The sequence below is a fragment of the Cuculus canorus genome, chromosome 5 (genome assembly GCF_017976375.1).
Source record: "Cuculus canorus isolate bCucCan1 chromosome 5, bCucCan1.pri, whole genome shotgun sequence".
Taxonomy (NCBI): domain Eukaryota; kingdom Metazoa; phylum Chordata; class Aves; order Cuculiformes; family Cuculidae; genus Cuculus; species Cuculus canorus.
In genome coordinates, this window is record NC_071405.1 from 64,178,829 (window position 1) to 64,206,501 (window position 27,673).

Here is a 27,673-nt window from a genome sequence, read left to right on the forward strand (position 1 = left end):
TTCCCACTTTGTTATCCCACAGGCCAGACATAACCAGGCTGCCTAACCCAAGATCCTTTGCCCACCTGTAGAGGGTACAGGAAGCCCTGCAGCCCTGTGCAGCAGCTGGGGAATTTGTATCTTTTGTATGTCCTTATATTTCAAAGAACAAGGGTGAAAGGCACACTTCCAGTTCCATCCTTCCTCATCCCGATACCCACACATGTGTTTGGCTTCTGAGCTGATGCACCCCTGCCCTTTTTGGGTGACTCAGCAAGTGAATTCTTATTTCTTATGGCTCAAAAATTTTGAGTGTTCTTGTCATTAATGAGTAAGTCTCAGGGTATTTAGTTAAATCTCATCAAATTTATTTTTAATTCTTCAGTTAATTAATCTTTTAATTCTATAGGACAATTGAATTAAGTATATTTTCATTCTATAAGGCACCAAAGCAGACACAGTAAGTTACAGTTGGGTTGGTTATTTTTCCCCAGTACTTAAAATTGTCTGTCTTTTTCATTCACATCCATCCAAAGCAAATAGAATTAGACTGCAAGAAATAACTTTGTACTTGCCTAGTTTCAAATGAAGCCATTTTTGCTCTAGCTTTGATCCCTGATCACGGATGTGTGACCAGGACTTTCTTCCTCCTCCTAGGAAAATCTGTAAAATTATCATAAAATAAAATGGAAAGACGAATGTTTTAAAGGCAAATGTTTAAAAATTTTTGGTGTGGGGTACAGGAAGAGCTTCATCTTTATTTGCAAACTTTACTATAGAAGTTGGTAAAAATCATCCAATAACAACCCAGAAACATTTATTTCTGTACTAAGCAGCATGGAATAAGTATAGCTTTATACTGTGTCATGTACGGTCTTCAGGTTTTTTGATAACATCTTGCTTGCTAGCACGGTACAAAACTATTACATTTGCAAAACTGAACCAGCTGATCAAAAGGCAGAGACTGCATTATAGTGATGCTTCTTTTTTTTTTTCTGTTCTGTTCCCCTCTCATGTTTTCTGAAGAATTATTTTACAGTAATATTTAGGTTCAATGTGGCTGACTACAGTTTTTCAACTTCCAAGAAGTTTTGGTGGAAAACGCAATAGTTTAATTCACCATTGCAAAAGCATGAGTTGTGTAGATCATACCCTTACCTAGCATAAATCAGCATAGCTCCACTGAAGTTTAAACCCGTTGAAAGTCTTTTCTGCCTTAAGAATGGTAAAGAAGAAAAAACATAGAGGAAGAAATCATAAGTTCAAACAGAAAAAGCAGAAAGGTAGGAAGTATCTTGGGAGGGATGTAAAGTGTTTTCGTGTGCATCTTATAAAAGGAAAAAAACTCTGAAAAATATGCTACATTGCTTAAAATTTGTCATCCTATGAATTTATTTCTTTCTCTAAGTGGTCCTGGATTTGGATTTAGGATTGTATATTAAGCCTCAGCCTTTCTTTCTATGTAATTTGCCTTGTAATCAATTTTTTTTTCAAAGCCTAGTCTCATGCTCAATAAGACTCCCACAACAGATTTTCTGTATTGTAAGGCATCTTCTCCGTATTTTTTAGAACTTACTTTGTCTGAAGCTTTTATTTCAAACACACATTCTCAGAGATACCCTAGATGATGAGAAAAGCAACTACTGCAATGTTTTTTGTGTTCCTGAGTATACGTGCCTCATTAATTGCATTCTGTTCCAACTAATTAGGCCATTCTGGTTATGTGGAATTGACTCTGTGTTGGTCAATCTGTGGAAGAGCAGTGCTCCTTCGGTCAGGGATAAGTTATGTTTTGGACTTCGCCCCTGTTATGAGACTAAAGGAGATTAAGGGCCTGGATTTGTGTTTGGACAGTGCTACGTGGATCAGTGGTTGTCCAGGGAAGCTGTGGCTGTCCCATCGCTGGAGGTGTTCAAGCCCAGCTTGGATGGACCTTGGGCAGCCTGATCCAGCGGGATGTCCCTGCCCATGGCAGAAGGGTTGCAACTGGATGATCTTTAAGGTCCCTTCCAACCCAACTATTCTATGATTCCACGATTCTCTGATAGCGGAGGCGCTCCTCCTCTGAGTAGGAGAAGGCGGACGGCCTCTTGGCTCTGGCCAAGGTGGGTCAGCAGTGCTGGACCACTGGTACCAGCCCTCGGCTACGGCTGACGGCGAGGACTGCCCTAGAGTTCAAAGATAACCACACTTGGACAAAAAAAAGTGCAAGGCAGGAGGGAAAGTTCAGCCTGAAGAGCAAATTGTCCTCATGTCCGTAACTCCAGAGCCGCTGCAGCCGGTTACCTCTGCACTGGGTGCAGTCCCGAAGCGGAGCTGCCCGCCAGGCACAGGCGAGTCACCGCGCTGGCGGCTGCACACAACGGCGGCTCCTTCCCCGCTCCCTGCCGTCACGCTATCAAAATGGATGGAATCCCAGGCTCTTGCTACGGAAAAAAAAAAACCAAACCGAAAACACCCGAGCTGGGGGCACCGTTTTACCTCTAACGCCTCTAACGCTGCGCGGGGGGTGCGGGAGCGCGCGGCGCCGGCAGGTGGCGGTGCGGGCTCGGGCACGGGCAGCCCGGCAGCGCGCTGCCCGCCCCTCCTGCTTGCTTCCAGGCCCTTCGCTCCTTTCGGTCACTACAGATGTGCTCTTTGCAATGCTTGCAGTAGAGTTTTATTGCTGTCATTTGAGGGAAAAAAAAAAAATAGTAGTGTCGCTGTGAGCTGGGGAGGGGCTGTTCACAGAGGGTTGTGGCGATAGGGCGAGGGGCGATGGGTATGAACTGGAGAGGGGCAGGTGGAGATTAGACATAAGGAGGAATTTCTTCATTGTGAGGGTGGTGAGGCACTGGCCCAGGTTGCCCAGGGAAGCTGTGGCTGCCCCATCCCTGAGGGTGCTCAAGGCCAGGTTGGATGGAACCTGGAACAGCCTGATCAGTGGGATGTCCCTGCCCGTGGCAGGGGGAGGGAACTGGATGACCTTTGAGGTCCCTTCCAACCCAAAGCGTTCCATGATCCCGTGACCCTATGATCTGTGCTGCCTGGCAGAAGAAGCCCCCGGCGGCTCCAGGACTCCCCATCTCCCCCACCACCAGCCCAGCGTGCGGGCAGCACAGGTGCCATCAGCCTCCCTTCTCTCGTCTCAGATAACTCCGCTCACAGTGGGTCTGTAGGGGCTGTATCTCTCTATTAATTCTTTTCCAGCTTCCCCGTCCAGCCAGCGGGGCTGGCGGGTGCTCTGGGTGGCGAGGGGAAAGGCAGTGATGTGCTGAGCCCGCTGCTCGGGAGGCCCTGAGCACCTGCTGGAAGGAGCAAACGTCAAAACACGGACATCTTTTGTGCGAGGGCAGAAGTAACTCGGCTTGCTGGAAGTCGCCTTTTGTACTGGCGCAAGCCTGCAATGTTTCTGAGCACCCTTTTGAAGGCATACAGACATCGAGTACTGCGGGCAGATGTTTATACGTGTCTGTCTCCATAAAATACATGACGCATACACAAGAGAGGCTTTCTTCATTTTTTTTTTTTTTGGTGTTTTTTTTTTTTTGTGCTTACCATATCACCTTGTCTCTCAAGGACGGCACATTGCTAAAATGCAGGCAAAGATTTATTGGAGGGACTGGAAGGACTTTACTCCTCCTGCTCCTCTCCCCCTCACTTCACATCTCCCGTTACTCTGCCAGTCTGATATCGCTTGTGCTCAACTGTGAGCTGGAAGAAAGCAAGCAGTGAAGCCAGTGGAGCATAGTGCTCCTCCTGTGTCCCATGGCTTGAGGCGGCGAACATAGCCCTTGTGGTGTGACCTGCTGTGGGGGAGAGAGAAAATACAGCTACCTTTGTTGCTTGCTTGCTTGGAGTGAAGGCACATCATTTTAGTCACCATAACCATTGGGCTGTTTTTCCAGACTTCCCTCTTCCTTTCTGGAATGTCCTGATAAACACCTTACAATAAAACCCAGAGAGTAACAGTTTTCTTCTTTATAATGCTTTGAGATACAGTGGATTCCATGCATATAGATGGCAATAGACTTCTCATCCAGAGGACTTGTAGGGACTTATGTGAGTAATAATTAAGATAAAGTGTTCAGAGTGGCTCAGTGAGTGCTGTCACACCGGCAGCATGCACTAGAGCATCTCGCCAGAGGATCGCTTTGGTTCAGAAGCACTGCCGTTTCAGGTGGAAGCCAGGAGCTGATTATTGGACCTTGCTTCTTGGCACGGCATTGTGCCAAAATGACTGCTACCATGAATTTTGAAGGAAGTGTGGCTCTGGTTGGTCTGGGCTATTAGCACTGCACTTCTTTGCATAATGCAGCTGTGTGCCAACTGCTCAAACTCCTGTCTCTGTCTCGGTTAGAATTCCAATTTCATGTGCCACCTTGGAGAGGGAATTTGTGCTGCTGAGTCACTCCGGAATCTTTTATGCTTAGCTTGCTTTTTGTTATCTGGATGGACTAATAATTACCGGAAATGATTCCATAAATAAAGTGATGAGAGTGAGATACTGAGCATATATACTGTGTTGTTATCCAAGTGGAAATTAAAATTTTCACTGTACTGCAAAATTCATAGTTAATAACTAATAATATAAGCATAATAATAACTAACAATATAAACATTATGAATTAATAATATAAATAATATAATATTATAAGCTTAATCTAGTCTTACAATGCTTGTAATAGATGGACATTCTGCTCAGAGTTAATTTTCAGGGTGCTTATAAAAATCACGGTCAGTTTATACCATTTAATCCCTTGGTTTGTGCTGGATAAGACTTTGGTACTCAGTATGTGTCTATAGTATCATCCAATCATGTAAATTCAGGGGCACTATTCTTAATCAGACAATATAATTGGTACTAATCTTGAAACAAATGGTGCTCCTGAGAAGCAGGAGCTCCTGTCTTTTCAGGAGCACCCTCTGCGTGTCTTATATGCAATCAGCAATATTTATATTAAATGCTATGTATTCTGCCTCACCTACCGTTTGATTTCTTCTCTCTGAGTCCCATCCTGTGAAGCAAAACAGACCCAAGTTCTGACAATTAGTTTCTTCCCTTGGTCTACTGATGCATGCCTTGTTAATGCAGCTTTGTTCTGCACTTATTTCAACCAAGAGTCTTCATGCTACACCCAGTCTGCCCAGTGCAAGGTCTTCAGCTTTGTTTTCATTGTAATCTATATGCAGCTTTTTGTATATTCGCCCTCATGTCTTCTAAAACTTTACTAGTTTTTCTGTTTCATCGCAGTCATATGGATCTCACATTGTCCTGTCTCAAAATGCCACTTCACATTTTCCCCAGAAACACGGTTCTGCTCGACATTTACTACAAGACCACTTGCTGTTTTTCCTTTGCATGCTTGTAAAAGTCAAAATTTTACTGTACAATATTCTCCTGGCTTAAAAAAAATAATCAAGCATACATTGGTGATATTGCTGTTTCACTAACAAATATGCTTTTCTTGTTCTTTCTTTTTTTCTTATCTGGTAAGGGGTTTGTAAGCAAGCTGGATGAATTCATTCACTGGTTAAATGAAGCCATGGAAACAACAGAGAATTGGACTCCTCCTAAAGCAGAGACAGACAGCCTTAAACTGTACCTGGAGACACACTTGGTAGGACAAGATTATACTATGATTACTGTCAGTAATTGAAGTGTTTTGTTGTGCTTTTTATTTTATTATTATTTTTTAATTACTAGTGTGCATTTGTATTTTAATGCAAGATTTGCAGCATTGCAGTTTATTTTAATGAAAATACCAAAAAATATTTTCTGTATTAGAAATATGTACTGATAGCTTTCTAAAAACTAAATTAAAAGCCAGAATTACATTATCATTCAGGAAACTGGAAACTGGAATAAAATGGCATTAGATAAAGGAGCAAGGATAATGTTTTTTCTGCTGATTATTCTAGGATTTTTACTATGCTGTAGCATTAACACAACTCTTACTAGTAGGGAGCGAGGATAAAGGAGCAAGGATAATGTTTTTTCTGCTGATTATTCTAGGATTTTTACTACGCTGTAGCATTAACACAACTCTTACTACTAGGGAACTCTTATTCTCTCACAGTTTTAAGATGGTACAGTCATTTAAATAAAATATTTGAAATAATTATTTCAGTCATTTCACATGATACAGCTTTCTGTTGTGTAATTAATACAACTGTCACTAAACCTCTTTTTGTGCAAAAAGCTAAAACGTTGGGTAGAAGTTGAAAACGCTTGGATGAGTAATCTTCTGAATACATTACAGGATAGAATTATAGATTGAGAATTATTTGATAAACCTCATAAGACTTTCACTGAATTCTCCAAGAGCTGCTTCTGATTATGAGGAGATGAAGTGAAGACATGAATTAAATCAAGTATTTAGTTCTCAAAAGCAAAATTTTATGCTATAGGTTGAGAAAAGAGATCAATATATGTTGTTCAATGGGTAGGTATCCTAATAAGTAAACTACTCTTATCTGGGAGAAAAGGGGAAAAAAAAAGAATGGAAAATTAAGCTGAAAAATGCTCTCTGCCAAAATCATAGGTTCTCACTGATATGAATTTGAAGAAAATCTGGTGATAGCACTATTCTGAGCCAATGAAATAGACACTCCAGCTAGATAAAACAGTGCATTAGCTGAACCACATCAACTGCCAAAGATCATTCTTATTTCCAGTCTCTGATAATCTGGTGGTGAAAAATTACTTGACAGTCCCAAGAAGTCATGTGATACATTACAGGAAAAAATGCCATCCCAATCCTTGCTGTAATACTGGAGTGACCATTATTAAATTATTTAAGCATACATTAACCACATATACAATTGAAATTGAAATGAAAACTGTCTTCAGAATTCCAGCATACAGAAAACTCTTGGATCTTTTGTTCTTAAATGTTTCTGTGGTAGGCAGCCAATAGATTAGATTCCCATTTACGTAGCTTATAAAATACAGTACAAAGACACTGCATTTTTGCCTTATGTTGCAGATTTTTGATTTTGTGGCAGTTTCAATTTTTGCCGTGTACTGCACACACACAGTCCCGTGATTCCCATTCTCTGAAGACACAGAGCACATTTCGAGATCAGACCTTAGAAAAAGCATTGGTCATTTCAATTTGTTTTCCTCTTAGTCTGCAACATGAAACTTTTGGAAAGATGAGGTTTTAGGAGTGGAATTGCGATTTTCACTCTTGACTGGATAAAAAGCAACATATTCCAGGAACAGGGCAACCACCAGGCTGAATCTCTATCACAGTCAGTTTCTTTTTCCCCTTCTTACATGGCAAGAAGTACAGTAGCTCTTTTGCAGGCAAGTGCCTTCCAACTTTGCCTTGTGGTTCCGTTGGAAGTGAAGCCAAAACCAGCGATCAGACAGAAATGTGGAGTAATAGCCCAGAGACAACTTCTTCATTGCTAGAGATAGTCAAAATAAATGAGTATGTGTGGGCACCTGCACTAACTGCACTTTTCCCTGTAAGTACTTAGACTCCCAGCTGTACTCTCTATATTTGCATAACTTTAGGGTAAGGATCTTTGTATGAAACAAAGTAGGTTTTTTCTTTACTTCTGTGAAGAAGTAAAATGACTAAAGAACAGTTCTTTTTCAATTTGATGATATTGTAATTAAACTGTTACTTTTAGTTTTGGATTTCAGAAAACATGTTATCATATTCATTTCTACACAGTAGAATTCAACTATTAAAACAGTGCATTTTTATTGTGGGGCAGATCGTTATTTCTATTAATTAGGTTGCAAGTTTTGCAGTGACATTTGTCTGTCAGAAATCCTGATATGTGTTTCAACAGAAGTAGATGAACTTCAATTCACATTGAGCTCAATATTAAAATTTCTTTTGGTTGAGCATATTAAGACAACAGTGATCAAGGTCTTTGTGAGGGTACTTTTACTAGTCATAGTCATCTTTTGCCCGTCAGATTATCAGGCTGTCAGACTCACTTAAGATTTGTTGAAGTAAAGGAAGCTTAGTACTTTATAAGTTTAGGTTCCAGACTTACGGGATCATAGTACAGACACCAGTAGAAAATTAATCAACAAAGAAAATGTGTTGGTTCTTTTCTGTATAGTGCATCTGTGCTAGCAGACCTCGTAGCTATGATTCTTCACTGGTGCAGATTTTCTAGTTGTAGGAAGAGCGTAAAGTCGGTGTAGATTAGTGTTTTTATTTTTATTAGTAGAGACAAGGCCTTAGCCTTTGGCACAAATTATCAATTTCACCACCTGTGATATTGTTTTCTTGCAGATATGTTTGTTGCAATAACAAAATTAGAGCCATAAAGAGGGAATATTTTACATTCATGAATTAAATCTCTGCTGTCAAAATCTAGGAAAAGAAAATATGGGAGCAGGAAAACAGAAAAATGTACTTGTTCCCTTTCTAGTTTGCTGGGAAAAGTCTTGCAGAGGAGACAAGGACAAGGTTGTGAACGTCCTGCACATTTTTCAGTATGTAAAATTCTTGACTGTCACTTTAGGGTCCCAATGTGAATGTTGATAAAGGACTGAATTTTAAAGTCTCTCCTGACTGAGACTTACTTTTCTACATCTTTGACATTTTGAAAAATGGTGTGGCATAAACACTTAAAGAGTGTGTGTTTATTAAAAAAAGCCAAACCCAAAAAAGCCCATCACAAGAAACCTACAGTATCAACTTATTCAAACCTTTGCAAAGGTAGTGCTCACAGGAGGAGTCAAATGTCTTGAACAGGATGGCAATGTAAGTCTCCATTACAAGCATCCTTGCATGACATCTTACAGCTTAAATTGGTAGAACCCCAAACTGTTGTTCTAGTTAATTGTTATACCTGCTCTGGCAAAATTGTTTACCCGGGATGTTAATCAGCACTTTGAAGCATATGAGTAGTGCCTGGTTGTTGCTATTGGCCCAGCAAGAGCTGCCTGCAGGCATCTCTGTGACAGTCTGAAGGTCCCATCTGGACAGCTCTTGAAGTAATTACTGAAGCACTTTGTTGTGAAGGTGGAGGGCAGCCTCTCCTCAAGTTGTTCTGTTGTTTCCAGTTAGCCCATTCTCTCACCTGTGTAGAGACTGGTTGGAGAGTTTCTGAGCCACCCAGAGAACTCATGAGTAAGTGCACTGGATGTGGACACAGGCACAGCCCTGATACCCAAACACACCACAATTATCCTTACTAACTGTAGGACAAATTGGAATTTCATGCTTAAATCACAGTTACAGTGTAAACTCTATAGATTTTGCTGTGAGGAGTAACCATATGGTTTGGTGAAGAGTACATTATTTCTACAAACTGAAAGGTAGTCTACGTTTGGAAGGTGTGGCAAAACAGTCAGTCTTCAGCCTGGAGGACAGTTTTGTAGCAAATATTAGACCCAATTCCCTGATTTTCTGCAGAAAGTAGGTTTCAATATGCTTAATTTTAGAAAACACTGAAGCACAAAGCTATCGATGTAAATGCTTTCAGAGACCCCTGAATTAGTGACTGAAATTATTCTTTCAGTTTTACGTGTCTGTACAGCTGACTAACATTGGTGAAACTGATCTGGGAGCTGTGTGCTTCCCATTCCTGTGGAAAGGCTGACATGGAGCTACCACTGCTTGAACTTCTGGCACCCCTGCAGGCAGCCACCCAGGCTGGCAGATGTTGGAAATACTAATATGTTTTATGAAAACAACAGAGTTTTCAGCAGAAATCTCTCTGCCACAAAGGCCTCAATCAGCCCTACTAGAGAAAAAATTGAGACAGGTTTTGAATTTTGTGAATGATTAGGTTCAAATCACTTCCTAATGAAAAGATAGCTTCATTGACCTTATCAAGAAAAGAACTTCTGAAAATGGTTTCTAATTCCCTTTACTTTTTTTGTAGCTCTTCTTTTCTGTTATGTTGGTTCTTACACATTCGCACCCTGATCAAAATCAGCTACTAGCAGACTCTAAGCGTAGACTTGGTGGTATGCAAATCAGTTCTCATCAAAAACAGTATCCTGAAGGCAGCTTATGAGCTAAAATCATCTGTCTAGATTGTACTGCTGGGCTTCTGAAACCAAGCACAATTTCTTACAACTTAACAAAGAAGAATTCACCATATTGCTCTTGACCCTTTTCGTCTGCTAAAATAGACATTTCACTGTTTTTATCCCTTACCCCAAAAGATACGTGATTTTAGCATGGCACAGGAATACCCAGCAAATAAGGAAATTTGAAGAGCCACGAGGAAAAGTTTTAAATGAAAGGCACTATATCTATTTGCTGAGGGCGAGGACTTTTAATTCTATAGTCTTAATTTTTCCCTTTGTTGTTAACGCAGTGCTCTATTTTCTTGTTGCTGCACAGCTCCTTGTTGTGCACCTTACTGTGGTGTCTCAGGTCTTTTGGCCAAAGCCATTTCTATATGTGGGGTCATTCTTAGAGCTAGCCAATACAAGACTATTTAATGGAAACCGACAAATAAAAAATATCTTATTTTCAACTTCTTTGATTGAAATGTTTAAATCCTTCTTGCATTGTTGCTAATGTTGACAAACAGTATCTTTCAGTGGAGGTATAAAGGTCGTCTTAGAAATTTGGAACTTGTAGTTATGTGTTTTTGTCTGAACAATATTACTCTTCAGAATTTTCTGTAAGAGTGTAATTTTGGAATCTTGAAGACAGGAAACATAGAAGATATATATATGTAAAGAGAGGAAGAGAAAGTAGTGGTAGATTTTGCTTTTTTTCTTCAAAACCAGATGAAGAGTGGTCAGAGGTTCCTGTGATGATATGATTTCTTTCAAAGCGGCTTTTGCCTTTTGCCCGTATGAGTAAGACCATGGGTGTAACCTGCCTACATTTAAGTCTGTAATTTGGAGGAGAGCAAATCATAGACATAGAGCAGTTTGAGGTGGAAGGGACCTTTAAAGATCATCCAGTCCAACTCCTCTGCAAGGAGCAGGGACATCTTCGACTTCGTCAGGTTGCTCAGAGTCCTTGTCCAACCTGACCCTGAATATTGCCAGGGATGGAGCATCTATGTAATACGACCTCTCTGGGCAACCTGTTCGGCGTTTCACCACCTTCATTGTAAAAAAATGTCTTCCTTATATCTATACTAAGTCTGCCCTTTTTTAGTTTAAAACCATTAACCCTCATTCTAATCTCAACAGGCCCTACTAAAAATCCTGTTCCCACCTTTCTTATAAGCTCCCTTTAAGTACTGAAAGGCCATGATAAGGTCTCCCCGGACCCTTCTCTTCTCCAGGCTAAACAACTCTTAACTCTCTCAGCCTTTCCTCATAGGATAGGTGTTCCATCCCTCTGATCATTTTTGTGGCCCTCCTTTGGACCTGCTCCACCAGGTCCATGTCTTTCCTGTGCTGGATACTCCTGAGCTGGATGTAGTACTCCAGGTGGCGTCTCATGAGAGTGGAGTAGAAGGGGAGAATCACCTCCATTGACCTGCTGGCCATAGTTCTTCTGATGCAGTCGAGGATACAGTCGGCCGCCTAGACTGCAAGCGCCCATTGCTGGCTCACATCCAGCTTTTCGTCCACCAGCACTCCCAAGTCCTTCTCTCCAGGGCTGTTCTCAGTGTTTCACTTTACTCTTACTGTGTGTCATGGTTTAACCCCAGCCGGCAGCTAAGCACGACACAGCCTCTTGCTCACTCTTCACCCGTGGTGGGATTGGGAAGAGAATTGGAAAGCTAATGGTGAGAAAACTTGAGGTTTGATATAAAGACAGCTTAGCAGTTAAAGTAAAAGCCACGTGTGCAAGCAAAGCAAAGCAAGGAATGCATTCACTACTTCACATCGGCAGGCAGGTGTTCAGCCATCTCCAGGAAAGCAGCTTCTTTTTCAGCCCTGGTGTGTTCACTGGTGGGGCAGCGTGAGAAGCAGAAAATACCTTGGGGCTGTGCAAGCACCGCTCAGCAGTAACTAACCTCCCTGCACTATCAACACTGTTTTCAGCTCAAATCCAAAACATAGCCCCATACTGGTTACCATGAAGAAAATTAACTCTGTCTCAGCCAAAACCAGCGCACTGTGGATATAAGATATCCTTAGAAAAGACGGCAGCCAATGGTTTCCCGTTTCTCCAGACAGCACAAAGAGGATGTGTTTGTTATTTATGGAGAGAATGGAGGACGATGGCCTCTTTGAAAATAACTGATTGTTCACACCAGGTTTATTTGTTTGTTCATTTGTTTTTAGGGAAAAAATGATATGTTTTGATCACTTGAAACTAGGATAGAAAGAAATGTTCTTTAGAAAGTATGAGTGGCTAGGATTGCATGGAATCATTGCGGTACAAAGTGTTGTTTGGATACACTAAACGATCATTGCCATGAATAAGAAATTCTTGGCTTTCCTTTCTAATAGATTGTGTGATCTCTGGCAGTAATTTTTACCTCCATTTAGTTGCAAGCTTTGTGCCCAGTTAAAGTGCTTTTTAACCTAGAATTATTCCATAATTTTAACCTTCTCAGTTACCGTATTTACTTTACATGTTGCAGTTTTAAAAATATCATAAAGTATCATTAGTATTTTGAACCAAATTATAGAAGTTGATTCAAGCTAACATTTATTTCTCTTCTGTAGAGAAAGTTTACATGTCATCTCCATTCCAAACCCAAATTCTTTTAAGATAGGGTTTTTGAGCATTTTATTATCTAAAGAGAAATGAAATAAGAATTTCCCAGTGTCCACTATAAATGTTTCTGGGCACATCAAGTCTCAGCACTTTCTTAGCTTTAAACAGCAAATGCTTTCATACAGAAAATAGATTGTATTTTCATGTTTAAGAAATTGTATTGGTGAAGTAATGATGTTTCTGTGATATCTCATGGTAACTGATTATCTGTTTGTAACACGTCTGCAATGTCTAGAAAAAAACCCTAACCCATTCTCATCTGCCTGGAAAATCTCATTTTCTGAAAAATATCAGTTTAGAGAAGTGTTAAATACTTGTTCTCATTGAAAATAAGGTTAAATACACATGCCTTGGGCTAATCTACTGGCTGTCTTTGTGGTAGCGGTGGTAACAGTAATTTTATTAAAGACTCTAAAATAGCTAAGTTATGTACTGTGCTTTTGCTATATGGTCATTCCCAATGTCCGTGGCAGCCAATTTATATTTGTTCCTGAAAATATGCAATAGTGTTTGCAGGATAATGGTGCTAAAGAGCCTGAGCACCATGAGCAGACTAATCTCCTGCTTCTCTATGGACTTTGGATCTGTCTACCCTGTTGCTAGCTTGAATTTTTGAATTTTATGCTGTTATATTGAAAGATACTTTGGGTATGCGTGGGTTCCTGAATGTATAACCTTTTATATAGGAAGCAATCAGCAGAACATACTAATCAAAGATATACACTAAACTCAGCAGATTTCAATGACACAGTGAAATAAAAGGACTTTGCAGGAAGTAAGACATCAACCTTAAACAGAGAGAATGCACGTATATTGTCAGTTGTGAGTTTCTTGAGTTAAAGTGCCTAAGAACATCAAAAGGAGATGTTACCGTCATTTAACACATTTGGCTGTACCTGTGTTATAGTGTGGAGCTAGAGTGTACGGTTGCCAGCAGTGGGAAAAATATAGGTTTCTAAATGGTTTGAACTGTTCTTTTGAATTTCAGTGATTTTTTTTTTATTTCTTTTTTTTTTGGTGAATAAGAGAAAAATCAGGTATTTAAGAGAAAATACAGGTCTAATCACAGTACTGTTGACCAATACAGAAATACTGCATTTGATCTAAAATTGTTTCCCATAAGTTCATGCAGTGAAGAAAAGCTGGTACATGTTTTTTGTTTTGTAAGGATAAGGAGTGGGCTATGTTTATGCTCCCAATATCACAGAAGTGGGAGATCTGTTATTACTATGCCTGTTTTATGTGAAGAAAAGGTCTGTCCATTTACTGTCCTCCCATACTGTTGCTACCAGCTAGTCCTACTCAGGATGTTTATTTAGTGCAAGCCTGTAGCATAAGCAATAATTTCTTTATAATTTTCCCAGAGACTGAATAAATTGAATACTGTTAAAAGTACTACTTTTTTCTAAACCTGTCTTCCAAATTTGTAGAGACCTAACTTTGTGTAGGTACTTCATACAGTTGTGAAGAAAGAAAGGATATTGCAGTTTGTTTTTTGATTAGTTCAGACCTTCCCAGGGCTCCTTTTCTTTTTGCTACCAACGCAAATTTACACAGTTGTGCATAGGAAGGGGAGAGCAACCCATAATAATAGTTAACACTGTTGGGCCTGCCTGTAACAGATTAGTTGTTAACTAGCTCCACAGGAGGCTGTCCAAGCCTTTCTAGTTTTGAGAGCCGCAGCTGTCTTTGGGCAGAGGAGGTATTAAACCACAATTAAACTATTAGGACATCATCCTGAAGTAGCTTCGCTTCTTCCACTGAAGGAGGAAAGGAAATAGTAATGTCCAAAATCTAACCTCCATCACTCGTAGGGGATTCAGTGCCTATAATAATCTAATGAAATCATACTACTATTATAAAATGTTTTTAAATAACTCAATCGGGACATTTCAATGAAAAATTATTATAAGTCCTGACTTAGAAGCTTTATAGCAATTGCAATATAATCACTCTTTGAATGACAACTTGTTCATGCTCTTTACGCTAATTTAGTACTGTAACAACTTTTGAAACATCTTTAAAATTTGATTTGCAAATAATGTTTATTTTATTAATAAATTGTATAATGCTTATGTGGGAACTTTGTACTTTTTATGTCTATTAAAATGTATGCTATTGCCTGAAATTTTAGTGTGCCAGTATGATCAATATAGATGTAGTCTGTTACTTGCCTTTCAAAGAGAAATGAAATTTATTTTATAAAAATTCTCCAATTGGAAATCATTAAAAGAATATAATGCCAGGTTCTCAAAGGACAAGCAAGCACACTTTCAGCAACAGTTCAACTATATTTGCTTTTACTTACCTGCCAAGAGCTATGGTCCAGTCTCATGGGTTCTGTGTTATGTCTCTCAAAAGCCTAATATTCACACTTTCAGTACTAAAATAATACAATGCTGTCTGTGTTTTGATGTTTGCAATGCCAACGTTTTCAGCAGAAAAGTAGAAAGATTCAGGGCATGAATGGAGGTCTTAATTGGTAATGCTTTTCTTTGCATCTCCTATGCTATTTATTTTTTTCATTTCATAATTCTACAGATTAATTGGGTTAATAATTTGGGATCTGAGTCTATTAGGTATATTTTGCTAAGGAGGTATTTTAGTTCACCTTTAAATTGCATAAAACCTTATATCTGTACCTACATAAAAATTAAATAATATCTCCTTGTATTCCCTGGAAATTTTAATACAAGTGAAATCCTTCAAGAGTTGTTCTAAATCTATCATGTGTTATTTAATGCCAGTGAATGCTTTTTTGTCCGTAAGTCAGTAAATTTAAATTTAAATTAGAACAATATATGTATATGTTTTTTTCTCTGTTGTAACTCTATATTTGCCAAGGCTGCTATGCCCCGTGACTTTTCCTTTGGAGTGGAAAGCTGTTTTCTCTTGTTTGTTTTTTTATCTGCATGTGGTAGGAGAGTATTAGGCATGTTTTGATGAAATAGCTTTCAGGTATGGTGGGTCTCCAGGTGGAAGAATTGTACCTAGAAACATGTAAGATGAGCCTGACAAATGCCATCTTGAAAGAAACACGAGTCAGAAGACTTGTGACTTCTGCAGATTATTTCTGAAAATCTCGAGACAAGAAATTATCAAGGACAGTTATATGTGGTGCACTGAACGTGCAGTTCACCATGCTTATGGCAACTTAGCAGTAGCTTCATTGTATAGCCATTTTGCCCATGTGCTTTCCTGCCTGTGCTCTTCCATCCCTTGTTGCCTCTTGATAAGAAACAAATGGAAATTCAATTTATGAAGCCTCATGTTAACTTTTCTCCTTTTTAACAACGTAAAACCTCTAAACAGAAGAAAAGCAAATAGAAATTTATGTAGTGAAACACAAAAAATAAATGAGAATTGGCATCACAAGAATCTAGGTGAGTTTGAAGTATGAAATATCTGCAAAAATAGCCTCCATGCCTTCTAAAGTAAATTTGCAAAATAGACTTCCTAGAGAGCTCAGATAACTATCATTTTTCTCCACATCTAAAATTATGCATTCAGGACTTGGCTAAATTACCTAAGAGATGGCAAACACAATGAGGAATGAGAAAGAGAAATGGGGGAATCTAATGTTTTTAGTGTGAGGAAGATTGTGCTATTCATGTTTGTTTAAGCGATAACAAAGGAAAAAAACATTGATTGCCTAATACTGCAATGGCAGAAGCTGTGACAGAGAAGAAAGGGGTGAGGTGGTTTTACAAAGGGATTAATGACTGTTGGACTCTGGGGGTAGAGCCTGACCCTTTCTGTTTAGTTTTGCTGGCCCGTCACAAATTCTATGGCATGTGAAAAACTAAGGCTGCTGCACTGTCAGCCCGTTACGTTGCAGTCCTTCTACATTTTTATCCAGTCTAGATTTAAAGGTCTCAAGGGATCAGGACTTTCACTGTTTCCCTTAGGAGATCATTACGCAATCTAATAGATCTGACATTCGGAGGAAATTTCACTGGTATTTATCTTAAATTTTTCTCTTTCTTAATTTAATTACATCAGTCCCATCTACTGTACCATCTGATGCTGTACTGTGCTGATAGATCTTTCTGCTTGGTGTTCAGATTCATGAAATCAGATGTTATTCATGGAGTATCAGTTGCTAATAATGGCCTTTTCTCTTGATCATCATTCAGTCAGTCTTGTTTATTTCTTACAATCTTTTGCCCTTTCCACCTTTAAACATAATTTTTTCACTCATCACTAAACTCTCAGTGGTTTGCCTCTTCATAAATGTGCTTGGTCTTGCCAGGCAAGAGTGTTCATTTAGATGGAGTGAAAGATGGAGAATGTGTGTTAGTGATCAGTGGGTAAAATCATTCCCAGGGTTGCTGTAATTATCTCATCACTAAAAATTTTGAACTCAGAATGTTCAGTTAATATTACATTTAAATGAATGATAAACTTACACAAAGAAATTGTCTAAGTAATCAAACCATCTCGCGTCTGATCTACTCTACAGTGGCACAATGCCAGCATGAGATCACTATTATGGGATTTCAGCAGTGAGGTTCCCAGATCAATTTTATGTTAATTCTAAAGGCATTTTAGATTATGGTCTGATATTGTGAATCATCATAGACAATGATATTGTTATTTTGCCCATTTTTATCTGCCTACAGATGTCAGTGTACAGAATTACCCCCAGGGAAACACAAGAAATTATTCTTTTAAAGCTTTCTCATTGTTATAGGGAGTAGAAGACCACATCTTCTTTCCACTTAGAAAATACCTACCAGCTCCCACTGGTTACAGGAGGAAATAATGTGTAGTTCGTCTAAGGAAAATGATGGCCATATTTTATTAGGCTTTAGAGGTTTGCTTAAGAGTTGATTTTAATTGGCTCGGCCATCATTGCTATAGGAAAGGTATGTTCTCAGTCATGGGAAGAAAAGAGAAAGACTCTTAATGAGTGCTGCAGCTTCAGAGAAAGATTCACCACATTATCCTTAAAAAGAAAATGTGGAGTCCCTGCTATTATGGTAAAACTCAGCCTTGACTATGGAGCTGCGTAAAGCGTTTCCATAGTGCTTGTGTTCTGTTTAACAGGTGGAGTGTCCCTCAGACAGAAACAAAGATTAAAAGAAAAGAAAATAAAAATTTCTTTATAGTCAACCAGGGTATGTGGGCAAAGGAGGGATCATCTGGAACCATTTCACATGTAACATTTAATTCCCAGGAAAACATATCCTAGTGACTGCTAATACTAAGTAGGCTTTATTTATCTGATGGAAAATGTGGGGCTTTCCTAAATAAGATATTTCTCAATTGTTAAAACCCATATACTTTGATTATATATTTGTAGATGTAATGTGTGAAATGTACTATTTCATAGAAGATGGGATCTTTTGCAATGTATAAATTGCATGTGAACATCCATTCTATATAACTGTTGACCATTTGTTTATGTATTTAGTATTGCATTAGAATGCTAAATATATGACCATTTCCAAAAATGCATCTTATGTGGTAGTTATTTTTTTTATTTACTGAATGTCACTGGTAGATCATGTTCAGGTGTATGAAAATACTGCTACGTTACTACATGGCTTAGTAAGTTACTAACTCAAGTACATATGTACTGGGCGGTAACCAAACAGAGACTTTCTGTGTGGTCAGAACTCTTCAAGAAAAAAGGAAACAAACAGACCAAAACCAGCTGCCTTTCCATACCCAAAAGTTGAATTCAGTATTGATATCTTGGTATTTTGTCATAGCAAGCTGTTGGGAGGTAACTACCTGTGCCAGAACCAATACAGTTGCAAAAGTAACTGTATATTAAGAATGTAAGAATAAATTTTCAGGAGCCGTTTTAAGTTGTATTCCCTTTAGGGCAAATTAAATCTTGTAATTTGAAAAAAATTAAAATGAAATTTTCAACATTATTTTTTCTTGGAGATTATTGGTATATAGCGTACACTTAATAAGTCATACATGTTTTTTTATTCCATTTTCTTAGAACTTTACTATGCATTGAAACTGTCTCCCTATCTGGAAACATAACATTGCCGATAATATTTGTGGGAGTTTGGTTATCCTTCCAGGATTGTCTCAGTCAAAGAATCCCATTTCTTTTCTGCCAGAAACTCTAAACTTCACAATTGAATTATATCTGCTACGATGAGTATTACAATTAAAAGTGCTACATTCTTATCCAAATATATATATAGAACTGTACCTAAGTACAGAATTCCTTATTTTACTAATATTATGTTTTTCTCAAAAAATGCAAATTACTATTAGAAAATTTTAAATTTTCTGTATCAAATTCTGAAATCATAGGTCACTTAGATAATTTTAAATGTCTGTGCCATTGCTCTAAAAAATAAATGCCCTAGAATCAGTGATTTTTTTCTCAAAGGTATTTAAACACATCAAAAATGAATCTCAAGAAAAGTAGGTCTTGAGGTACTGCAGTACAACACATTCTAATGGTATGATTGACTGAGAAAATTAAAATATTTCTTTTACTACATTATCTTAATTTGGCAATAGGTGTAAACTGCTCTGCTGTTTAAACTATTCTATATTTATTGTTGGTTCACATGATATCTGGTTGCCTATTTGTGTTTCAGAGACACAAAGTACGTTGGAAATATTTAGTTGGATGCAACATGACTGAAAAAAAATACATGCTTGTACATGTGTGCCTCTGAAACAAAAATATTTATTCTTGACTCTGAAACAAAAATATTTAGTCTTGACTATCCTTACTGCAGATATGTGTTGCTCAAGATCTGTGTTGTGTTTTACCACATTACAAGGATTTGCTAAGAAGAGAAAATTGCAAAACCCTGGAAGACTGCATATCAGAGCTCTATCTGTACATACCCGGGGATATCTGCTCAATAAATGTTTCCTAAATTTAAGTATCTGCAGCCATAAAATAAATCCTCAGGGGAACTTCAAATAAATATTTTTTTTCAAATAGTTTTTTCTCATCCCCAATTGTACAGACAAATAAGCTGACAGGGAGAGATTATGAGATGCTGGAAAAGCGCTCTCTTATTTTTAGTCAGAGCTCAGATAGATCGGGTTGCGCTGCTTTTTTCCCCATGGAGGTTCTGCAGTAGTATTGTCCAATGGATCAATCGGCTTCCTAAAAGTCAGGGAACAGCTTCATTTTGTGAAGACTGAGCTCCTTTGCCCCATGCAGTCGAGAGACGATAGCACTCCTGGGGCTTTGTACTTACACTTTTGGAGTCTTTATTCCCATTTATTTACAGTTCTGTAGCTTTAATAAAACTGGATGGTTCTTGCCTCACTCTTCCTTTCTTGCTAAATAAGAACAGTTGATATTTACATATAGGTGCATGATGACTGAGAACTTCATAAGGAAATTTTGCTTGTTGCAGCTTGTAGACTACATTATATACACTGTAGTGCCAGGGATGACGTGTTGTTTAAAAAGCTGCTGTCAGGCCAATGCACATGCATTTTCCATAATGTTTATGTGCTCATGTGTGATATTTAGACTTTCTTAGGAAATTATCACCTGTAAGAAATTATATATATGTACCCAGTTCTAGAGCCAAACTCATACTTCACATCAACTGACAATTTCCTTCACTTCTGTTTTTTATTGATACTTACATGAATGACTCCCTCCATTTGGTGCCTCTGTGCAGATAAGAGTTTCTTTCTGCTAATTTAATGTATGTTCATGGTATTTGTGCCGCACATAATTTATCTATAAAATCAGAATTTTGCACAAGGCGAATATTGCTAGTCAGAACCCAGAAGTTTGGCCCCGTCTTTACTCATCATATTTTCCTTTTTCAGTTGACATTATTACTGGTTAATAGGTGCACCTGAAAATCAAGCTGTATTGTAGTATCTGGTGTGTTATGTTAAATGAATCTTTTCTAGGACAGCAAGTCTCTCTTTTTTTTTTTTTTTTTCCCCTAATGAAAAAGAATACCTCATCTTTTCCAATTTTCCTATCAAACACATCCACATCATCTCGAGACACTGCCACATCCAGCTGCATCTATACTCAACTTCAATTATATGAAATTACACAACCTACTCTCAGGTCCTTTAGCTTCTCTTTTGCTGTGTGAGGCACACGCATAGTGCATTTCCTGTGAAGTGCATGATTACAAACTATTCAGTACTAGCCTGTTTTAAGTAAACAGTAAATTAAATATTGTCAGTCCTTGTTCAGATGTGCTCTTATAAAGGAAAAAGAACTTCTAGATTTGAGTTCATAAAACTCTACATTTAAGAAAGGGCCAGACATAAAGTAGGCATCCTTTTTCCTTTTTGATTTCTCTTGGCTGATCCAGTTGTTCAACAGCTGGTACAAAACATTATATTCAGATGCCCATACAATGAAAACGGGGCTAGACAAATCGCTGAAGGTAGCGCGATTCCTGTTTATTGCTCTTTGTTTGAATGGAGAATCCTCAAAAACATTGTCACTAACTGGCAGGTACGCTGCTGCCTGAAAGACTGTTAAGAGTCTGTCTGAGCAACGTACCTCTTTCAACCATGACAAATATAGTAAAAGAACATAATTTTATTACAGTTCCGGCAGTATTATTTTCTGCTATGCCAATCAGCCTGACTACAGGAGCCAGGAAAGAAAGGGAACGGTTGCTTCCCTAAGAAATGAGGGCTCCTGAGTATTTTGTGGTGTCTGCTACTTCAGTACTAGCACGGCCACTAGTATTTGGAGAAGGATAAACAAGTTTTTTATAAAACAGAAGCTGCAAATATGCACTTGCAAAGTCTACTTTCATCTCTGCCAGTTAACTAATTCCCAAGAGAAGGCAAAATTATTTTCTTCCAAGGGGTCAAATATTGTTTTCAGTCATTCTGTAGACATTTCAAAGAGAACAAGAGTTACATAAATGTGTTCGGGGCTGCACATGATTTATGAATAAATACAACAAGTAACGCTTTCTTTATTGTATTTTGTTTCTTTCGTACGTGCAACTATGTGTGAGAAACCCTGGCAAACAGTTGACAAATTTATCAAGTTATCAGTGGTATATGGAATGGCATAAAATATAGTCGATCATGGTTCCAGTTCCTTTATTCCCAGATTTTAATGCGTTTTGTAAAAATAAAAAATGAATTGTTAAAAGAAATAAAAATCTTAATCACTGCTAGAGCAGAGATCCTTTGCAAACTAGTAAATATATTAGTGCAAAAAAGGATGAAAAATACTTACTTTGCAAATTTAGAAAGCAGAGATCTAAAACAGTCTGATTTGTTCTTTGAAAACGGATATGAGAGTTAACTCAGAAACACAATATTAATAGATTTGTATGAGTGCACATAAGGCCAATATATTCAATGTTGTAATTTTTTTATGGTTTCATAAATAATGCTATCACCAACATTTCAAAGAAATCTGAAAAAAACCAGAGCTCATGTGTGGTGGCATAAATTTAGTGTATTTTATAGAACACTGTTACTCCAGATATAGCCTACGGGTTGTGACTTTTCATAAAACCTAATGAATTTCTAGATTTGTCAGATGTTTCAACACAGATGCACTTTGCTGATCTAATGGAAACATTTTTAGTCCAGATCCAAAATATCAATAGCTTTTAGTATCACAAATTTGTGTGGCTATTGGGTAAATGGCGATGTGATTCTTGATAAAAAACCAGCAGGTAATTTTATATGTGTGTTTTATGATAACTGCCTCTCCAATGTCTGATACTGAGTTTGTTTCTTTCTTCTTTTTCCTTTCTTTTTTTGCAGAGTTTTAAGTTGAATGTAGATAGCCACTGTGCTTTAAAAGAAGCAGTGGTAGAAGAAGGACGTCAACTTCTTGAGCTTATTGTATCTCACAAATCAGGTAAATCCTTCTGAAATATTGCAAGTCTTTATGTCTCCAGACTATTAAAGAATGAAGAAGCATTGCTGTAAATTACTGCATATATTCACTTCCTTATGTATTATTAATATTTACATTATCAGATTGACCTTCAAGATTTATAAATGTTTCATATACTGCATACAATGCAGTGATACTTATAAAATGAAATACTGCCTGCAAATAGTCTGTTCATTTTATTTTGGTCTTGCTGCTCAGCTGAGTTTCAATTGAAATCACATCACTGAAAACTTCACACTGACACATTCTTTGATGTAGGTGCTATGGAAATAACATTAAGATAATGAATTGGGGTTGCAAATATATATTTTTTTACATACTCTGCATGGGTAATTGCATTGGTAAAGTTTTATTTTGCCACTTAAACTAATTCTTACATTGATTTTAATATATTTATGAGGAGTAGATTAAAATTAAAAATTACCTTCTTCCTTTGTTTAGGCTTGTTTTTTTTCTGCAGAGGCCTTAAATCGAGAAGATGGAAAGAGATATACTGACTTTCTATTCTCTGTCCCCATCACTCCCTATACTTTTAAATGTTTGCATGACTTCTGTGATAATGGGTTTTTAATCAGCATATACTGCAATGGAATGCCATCTTAATTTTGGCCTCCTTAGCATGATTTTCTTCTAGGCTGATGTTCTCCTTTGGTCTACCGTTTTCATAGTATTCCTTACACCTCTATTGTTTCACAGCATGGTGACTTCTATACATAGTTCCAAAGGTGTATAGAAGCCATAGCAGAGAAGGGTAGTGTGTGTCATCATACATTTAGAACAGAGTAATGTGCAAATTACAGAAAATATTTACAGAAGTTGGATATAAGTGTTGGAAGATTATAAAATGTTTTGAGATATTAAAGGGTGAGATTACCATAGCTTTCCCTACTGCGTAGAAATCACAATTTATGTGGGATTTTCCTTTTCTTGAAATAGCTAAACATAATCAAAATTTAACATGATAACTAAAAGAAATGTTTTAACCCTATTGCATTGTTTTGCAGTAAGAACAATAGCAATGCTTGGATTTCTTGCTGAGAGAATACATTAAAATTCTTGCATTTGTTCTTTTAAATATCCTGCTAATTCTTAGAATAAAGAATCATATGTAACAAAGCAGTTGGGTTTACAACTTTTACTTTTTTTCCCCTTCGTTTTGGAGAAGGACTGAAGGACATGCTGCAGATGATTGCAAGTCAATGGAAGGAACTACAGAGGCAAATCAAACGGCAACACAGCTGGATTCTTAGGGCTCTGGATATCATCAAAGCAGAGATACTGGCTACTGATGTGTCTGTAGAGAATGAGGAAGGGACTGGGAGCCCTAAGGTAAGTGGCTTGAAGTTTGCCTTATTTCCTCTTATTTCCTTCTTCTTTTGAACTAGGCACCACTGAAGTTTTCTTTCCACCCTAAGGCTTTTCATTTCTACTGGGTAAACTTTTTTTTTTATAAACAAAATGAAATGCCTTACTCTGAAACAATAAAAAAAATCTTGAAACTTTCAAGTTTTCCAGGAAGACCTGTCTCATTGTGTGTAGAAGGGCATGAGGGGGAACATGAAACATTTAGTAAACAAAATAAAAAGCATCTTTAACATGAATAATCCGAATAGTTTTAAACTGTTTTGTTGCAACTATAAATCACTATAATCAGTGCAATCACTCAGCTCTGACATCCATTAGCCGCTTGGTTACAGCAAATTAACAAAGAAGAGAGAAAGTGATTCATTATCTCATTCCTGTTAATGACTATCAGATGCATTGCTTAATTAGGGGATGGTCATTGTAGTGGGAAGAAGGTCATATGCCTTTTCACAAATCTTTTTGCTTTAAGTTCTTTATGATAGTGGATGTGTTGAATGCAAGTACTTTAAGAAGTAAGTATTGATACCTGTCATCATTTTATGGATATTATTAAAGAGGGCTATAGTTCTTACCAGTTGCCAAATTTAATATTTGTAAGAGCATTTTAAATACAAAACACGCTTACTTAAACTGGTGCAAACAGCATAGGGACACTACACACGATGCAAACTTCAGGCATAGGGCCATGACCTTTCATTACTCTCAGTAGTAAGCAAAGGTGGTTAGGCGAGGGTGCATTGGAAAGTGTTGATTTTTACAATGTGTTGTATGCAAAGAATATGCAGCAGAGCAAAGAAGTAACTCAACATCTAGGCATGCAGCAGTCTGAAATTTATAGAAAAAATCAAGATTCTTGTTTATAGAAATAACAGAGATGGTTGCGTTCAGTAGATTTTCAGATTTTCACGTCAAACGCTTCTTTGCATTGATATTCAGTGCTTCCTAGAGAGTAGTTTGTAGAGTGACTCTTGGCTAGGGTTGCGTGAATTATTCTGGTGTTTTCTCACCATAATTCTGCATAGCAAGAATAATTTTGGGGATAGTAGAGGAAGAGCCAAGATTAACAATGGAACAAAAATACAGCAAAAGACTTATATGCAGGAGACACAATTCGAACTGATATCGTTCGTCACCTGCGTAGTGGAAAAGGCTCCTGTGCCACATAGCTCTTAGTTTAGAAAGCAGGTGGTGAAGCAACACTTGGTCTCATAGTTAGGTTTGTTAAAGTAAACAGACTAGCTCAAAATTAAGTTTCTACCCCCTCAATAATATGACTTTGACTGAACAGCTTGACTCATCTATGGCCATGAGTCTTAACTGCTTAAAATAAATTATCATGTAAAAAATGTTCTAAAATCCAGCTTGATTTTGCTATGAAAATTATGGAATCCCTAGCTTGGAACGATTATATACAAATATTTGTTTGAAACGGAAGAAATGGAGGTGTGGTTAATGTTGCAGTAAATTTTCTGTGTGGGTAGGTGGTAACTCCTTGCCCAGTGCTTTTTATCATAGAAATAGGAACCTGAAGCAGTGCTTTTTTTCTTGTCTACAGTTAAATAGAAACACAAGTAGACAAACAAATGACCATACAAAATGTGGTTTTGGGTTATTTCATCCATTAAGTCAAGTCTGTATGCAATTCTTGTAGGTATGGGCAAGAGTGCAGTCAAATACCATCTACATAATGCTGAAAGATAAACTGAAATTAAAATACAATTGGTAATATAACTGTAGATTACAGTTTGCACTTATTTCAAAAGCCAGAAGGAACCGGAGAAGTACAATAGGAAATCTAAAGATTATATCTAGAGGGTATTTTTCTTTTGCCTTGTTTGAGAAACTACAGGAACAGTGTTGGTGTGAGAAAGCTGTAAAGCAATAGGAAAAGGAGGAATTTCAAAGACCCTAGGGAACTTTTCCCTTAGGACTTTTTAAACATGTTTTCATAGCACTGTGGCATCTTTTATGCAAGCAATGGAGAGTAGAAAGGAGAGAGGGGCATTGTCAATGTTTGTATTTAAGAATTGATATTTTGCTTATGGAATTTTTCATTCTTTTGTGTGTAAGTTTCATAGTGGTTTATAATGATTGCTGTAGATGACTTAAGAGATTTTAAGTATTTTTGTTGCCTTAGCTCTTCTAATGTATTGCATTCTCTGTACAATCTTAGAAAAACAATGAGATCCCTTCATTAAGTATTTACTCTTCATTCCTGTAAATAAACAAATGATAACTGTATTCAGCTTAAACTGGAAGATATAAGTTTTTGCCTCCTAATCCCATGGAGAAGTACCTTTAATAATAATCTCAGAATTGCCATGATACATTTCAACAAGTACTTATCTAAGTTTACTAGTAGTAAAAAGACATACAATACATCTGACTTGCTTTCAGAATCTTAAGACACTTGGCTAAGAGTAAGGGTTTTCTTCTTATGGAAACAGCAATATTCTAAGATGTCTCAAAAATAGGAGGAATTTGTATATACGCATGTATCTTGTGGTTTTCCACCTTCTGGAGGTGTCTGAAACCACTTGTTTTGTAACTGACCTCTTTACAATTGAGCCACTTCTCCATCAGGAAAAGCCTACTGGAAAGGTATGGTTTTCAATAAATGGTAAAGAATGGTATTGAGAAATAACATGATGCACTTTCTTATCTAGTGGCTGTGAATGTTACTGCCTGAATATCACCCTGATCTATTTAACTCATAGTTTGGTGGAAAAAATCATTGCTTTCTGAAGAGCTTGTAAGTTAATTGTGTAACTAATGCTCTTGAAAAGTATACAGATCTAAATAGCAATTGCCCATAGTAGACATTAACCTTCATTCAAAATTGTATGCAATAGTAATCTTAGAGTCAATTTCAAGTTCTATTCCCAGCATGCATTTGGACAGTTAATTCATGACTGTAATATTTGGATCTGGATATTTTTTGTTCTGCAAGTAAATGTTTGAATTAAGTTTTGGGTTTTTGTGTAACAGTTGAAAGCATAACATCAGAACCTAAAGGCTGACAGGTTAAAAGTATAATGGTGTACTCTAGAAATAAATATGTGGAGTGTACTTCTAGACATGTTCCTTTCCAGGATAATTACTATGCTACTGAAAAAAAAAATCTACATTTCCATTGTTGCTTCAGAGAAACAATTATGAAACTGGTTAAGGTGTTGAGCCTAATGAACTTTGAAATCTGATTTAGTTGTCTCAGGTAAAAAAACACGCTTAGGAAGGTTGTCTTAACTCTATTGGACTTGTCTGTCAGTTGGTGATAAAAGCAGTAAGGATTTAAAGAATATTAGAAGAAGAGGTAAAAATTAAGCAAGTAAACCTAAAATCACAGAAATAGTAGGTAGCTCAGGATAACAAGGTCTGAAGTGGTTAAACTAACCTCTGTATAAAGGGAAAGAGAAAACAAATGTAATTTCTTCTTGATATGTAATTAAGCATCCCACACTTCCAGGATCATCTCCTACTCAGTTGCATATAATTTCACAGTTTTTACAGCCATTATAAACAAACAGACTTCAATACACATAAAAGTGATTTTCAATAAAAAAATGAAAACTCAGTGAAGCCATTGGATATCTACCAGAGTCTGGGATTCTAGGGGTGCTCCTTGACAGACAGCTTTACAGTGGTACTGGTCTCAGACTTAGATGGGGAACTAAACACTGCAGCCTGGAACAGTTAGGTCTTGCTTAATGCTTTATTATGAGGATGGGTTTGTGAATTGGACAAGATGACAAAGCAAAGAGAGCAGTAACAGTCCTTTCTTTATTACTTCAGACTTGTAACTTGTCCTGGACATCTAATCATGCTCCTGTGACTACAGCATTTAGATCAATATATGATACAAAAGGAATAT

The 27,673-nt window shown here is 37.5% G+C and overlaps 1 protein-coding gene across 5 annotated transcripts in view; it reads left to right on the forward strand.

Annotated features, from left to right (window-relative positions):
• Window positions 1-27,673, forward strand: part of AKAP6 (A-kinase anchoring protein 6) — a 273,822-nt gene that overhangs the window by 110,098 nt on the left and 136,051 nt on the right. For 4 of the 5 annotated variants that reach the window (XM_054067984.1, XM_054067987.1, XM_054067986.1 and 1 more), the window contains exons 5-7: window positions 5,457-5,579; window positions 22,302-22,398; window positions 23,600-23,766. In XM_054067984.1, the coding sequence (XP_053923959.1) occupies window positions 5,457-5,579; window positions 22,302-22,398; window positions 23,600-23,766 (387 nt within the window). The remainder of the gene's footprint in view (window positions 1-5,456; window positions 5,580-22,301; window positions 22,399-23,599; window positions 23,767-27,673) is intronic. The other variant, XM_054067985.1, reaches the window with a different exon arrangement.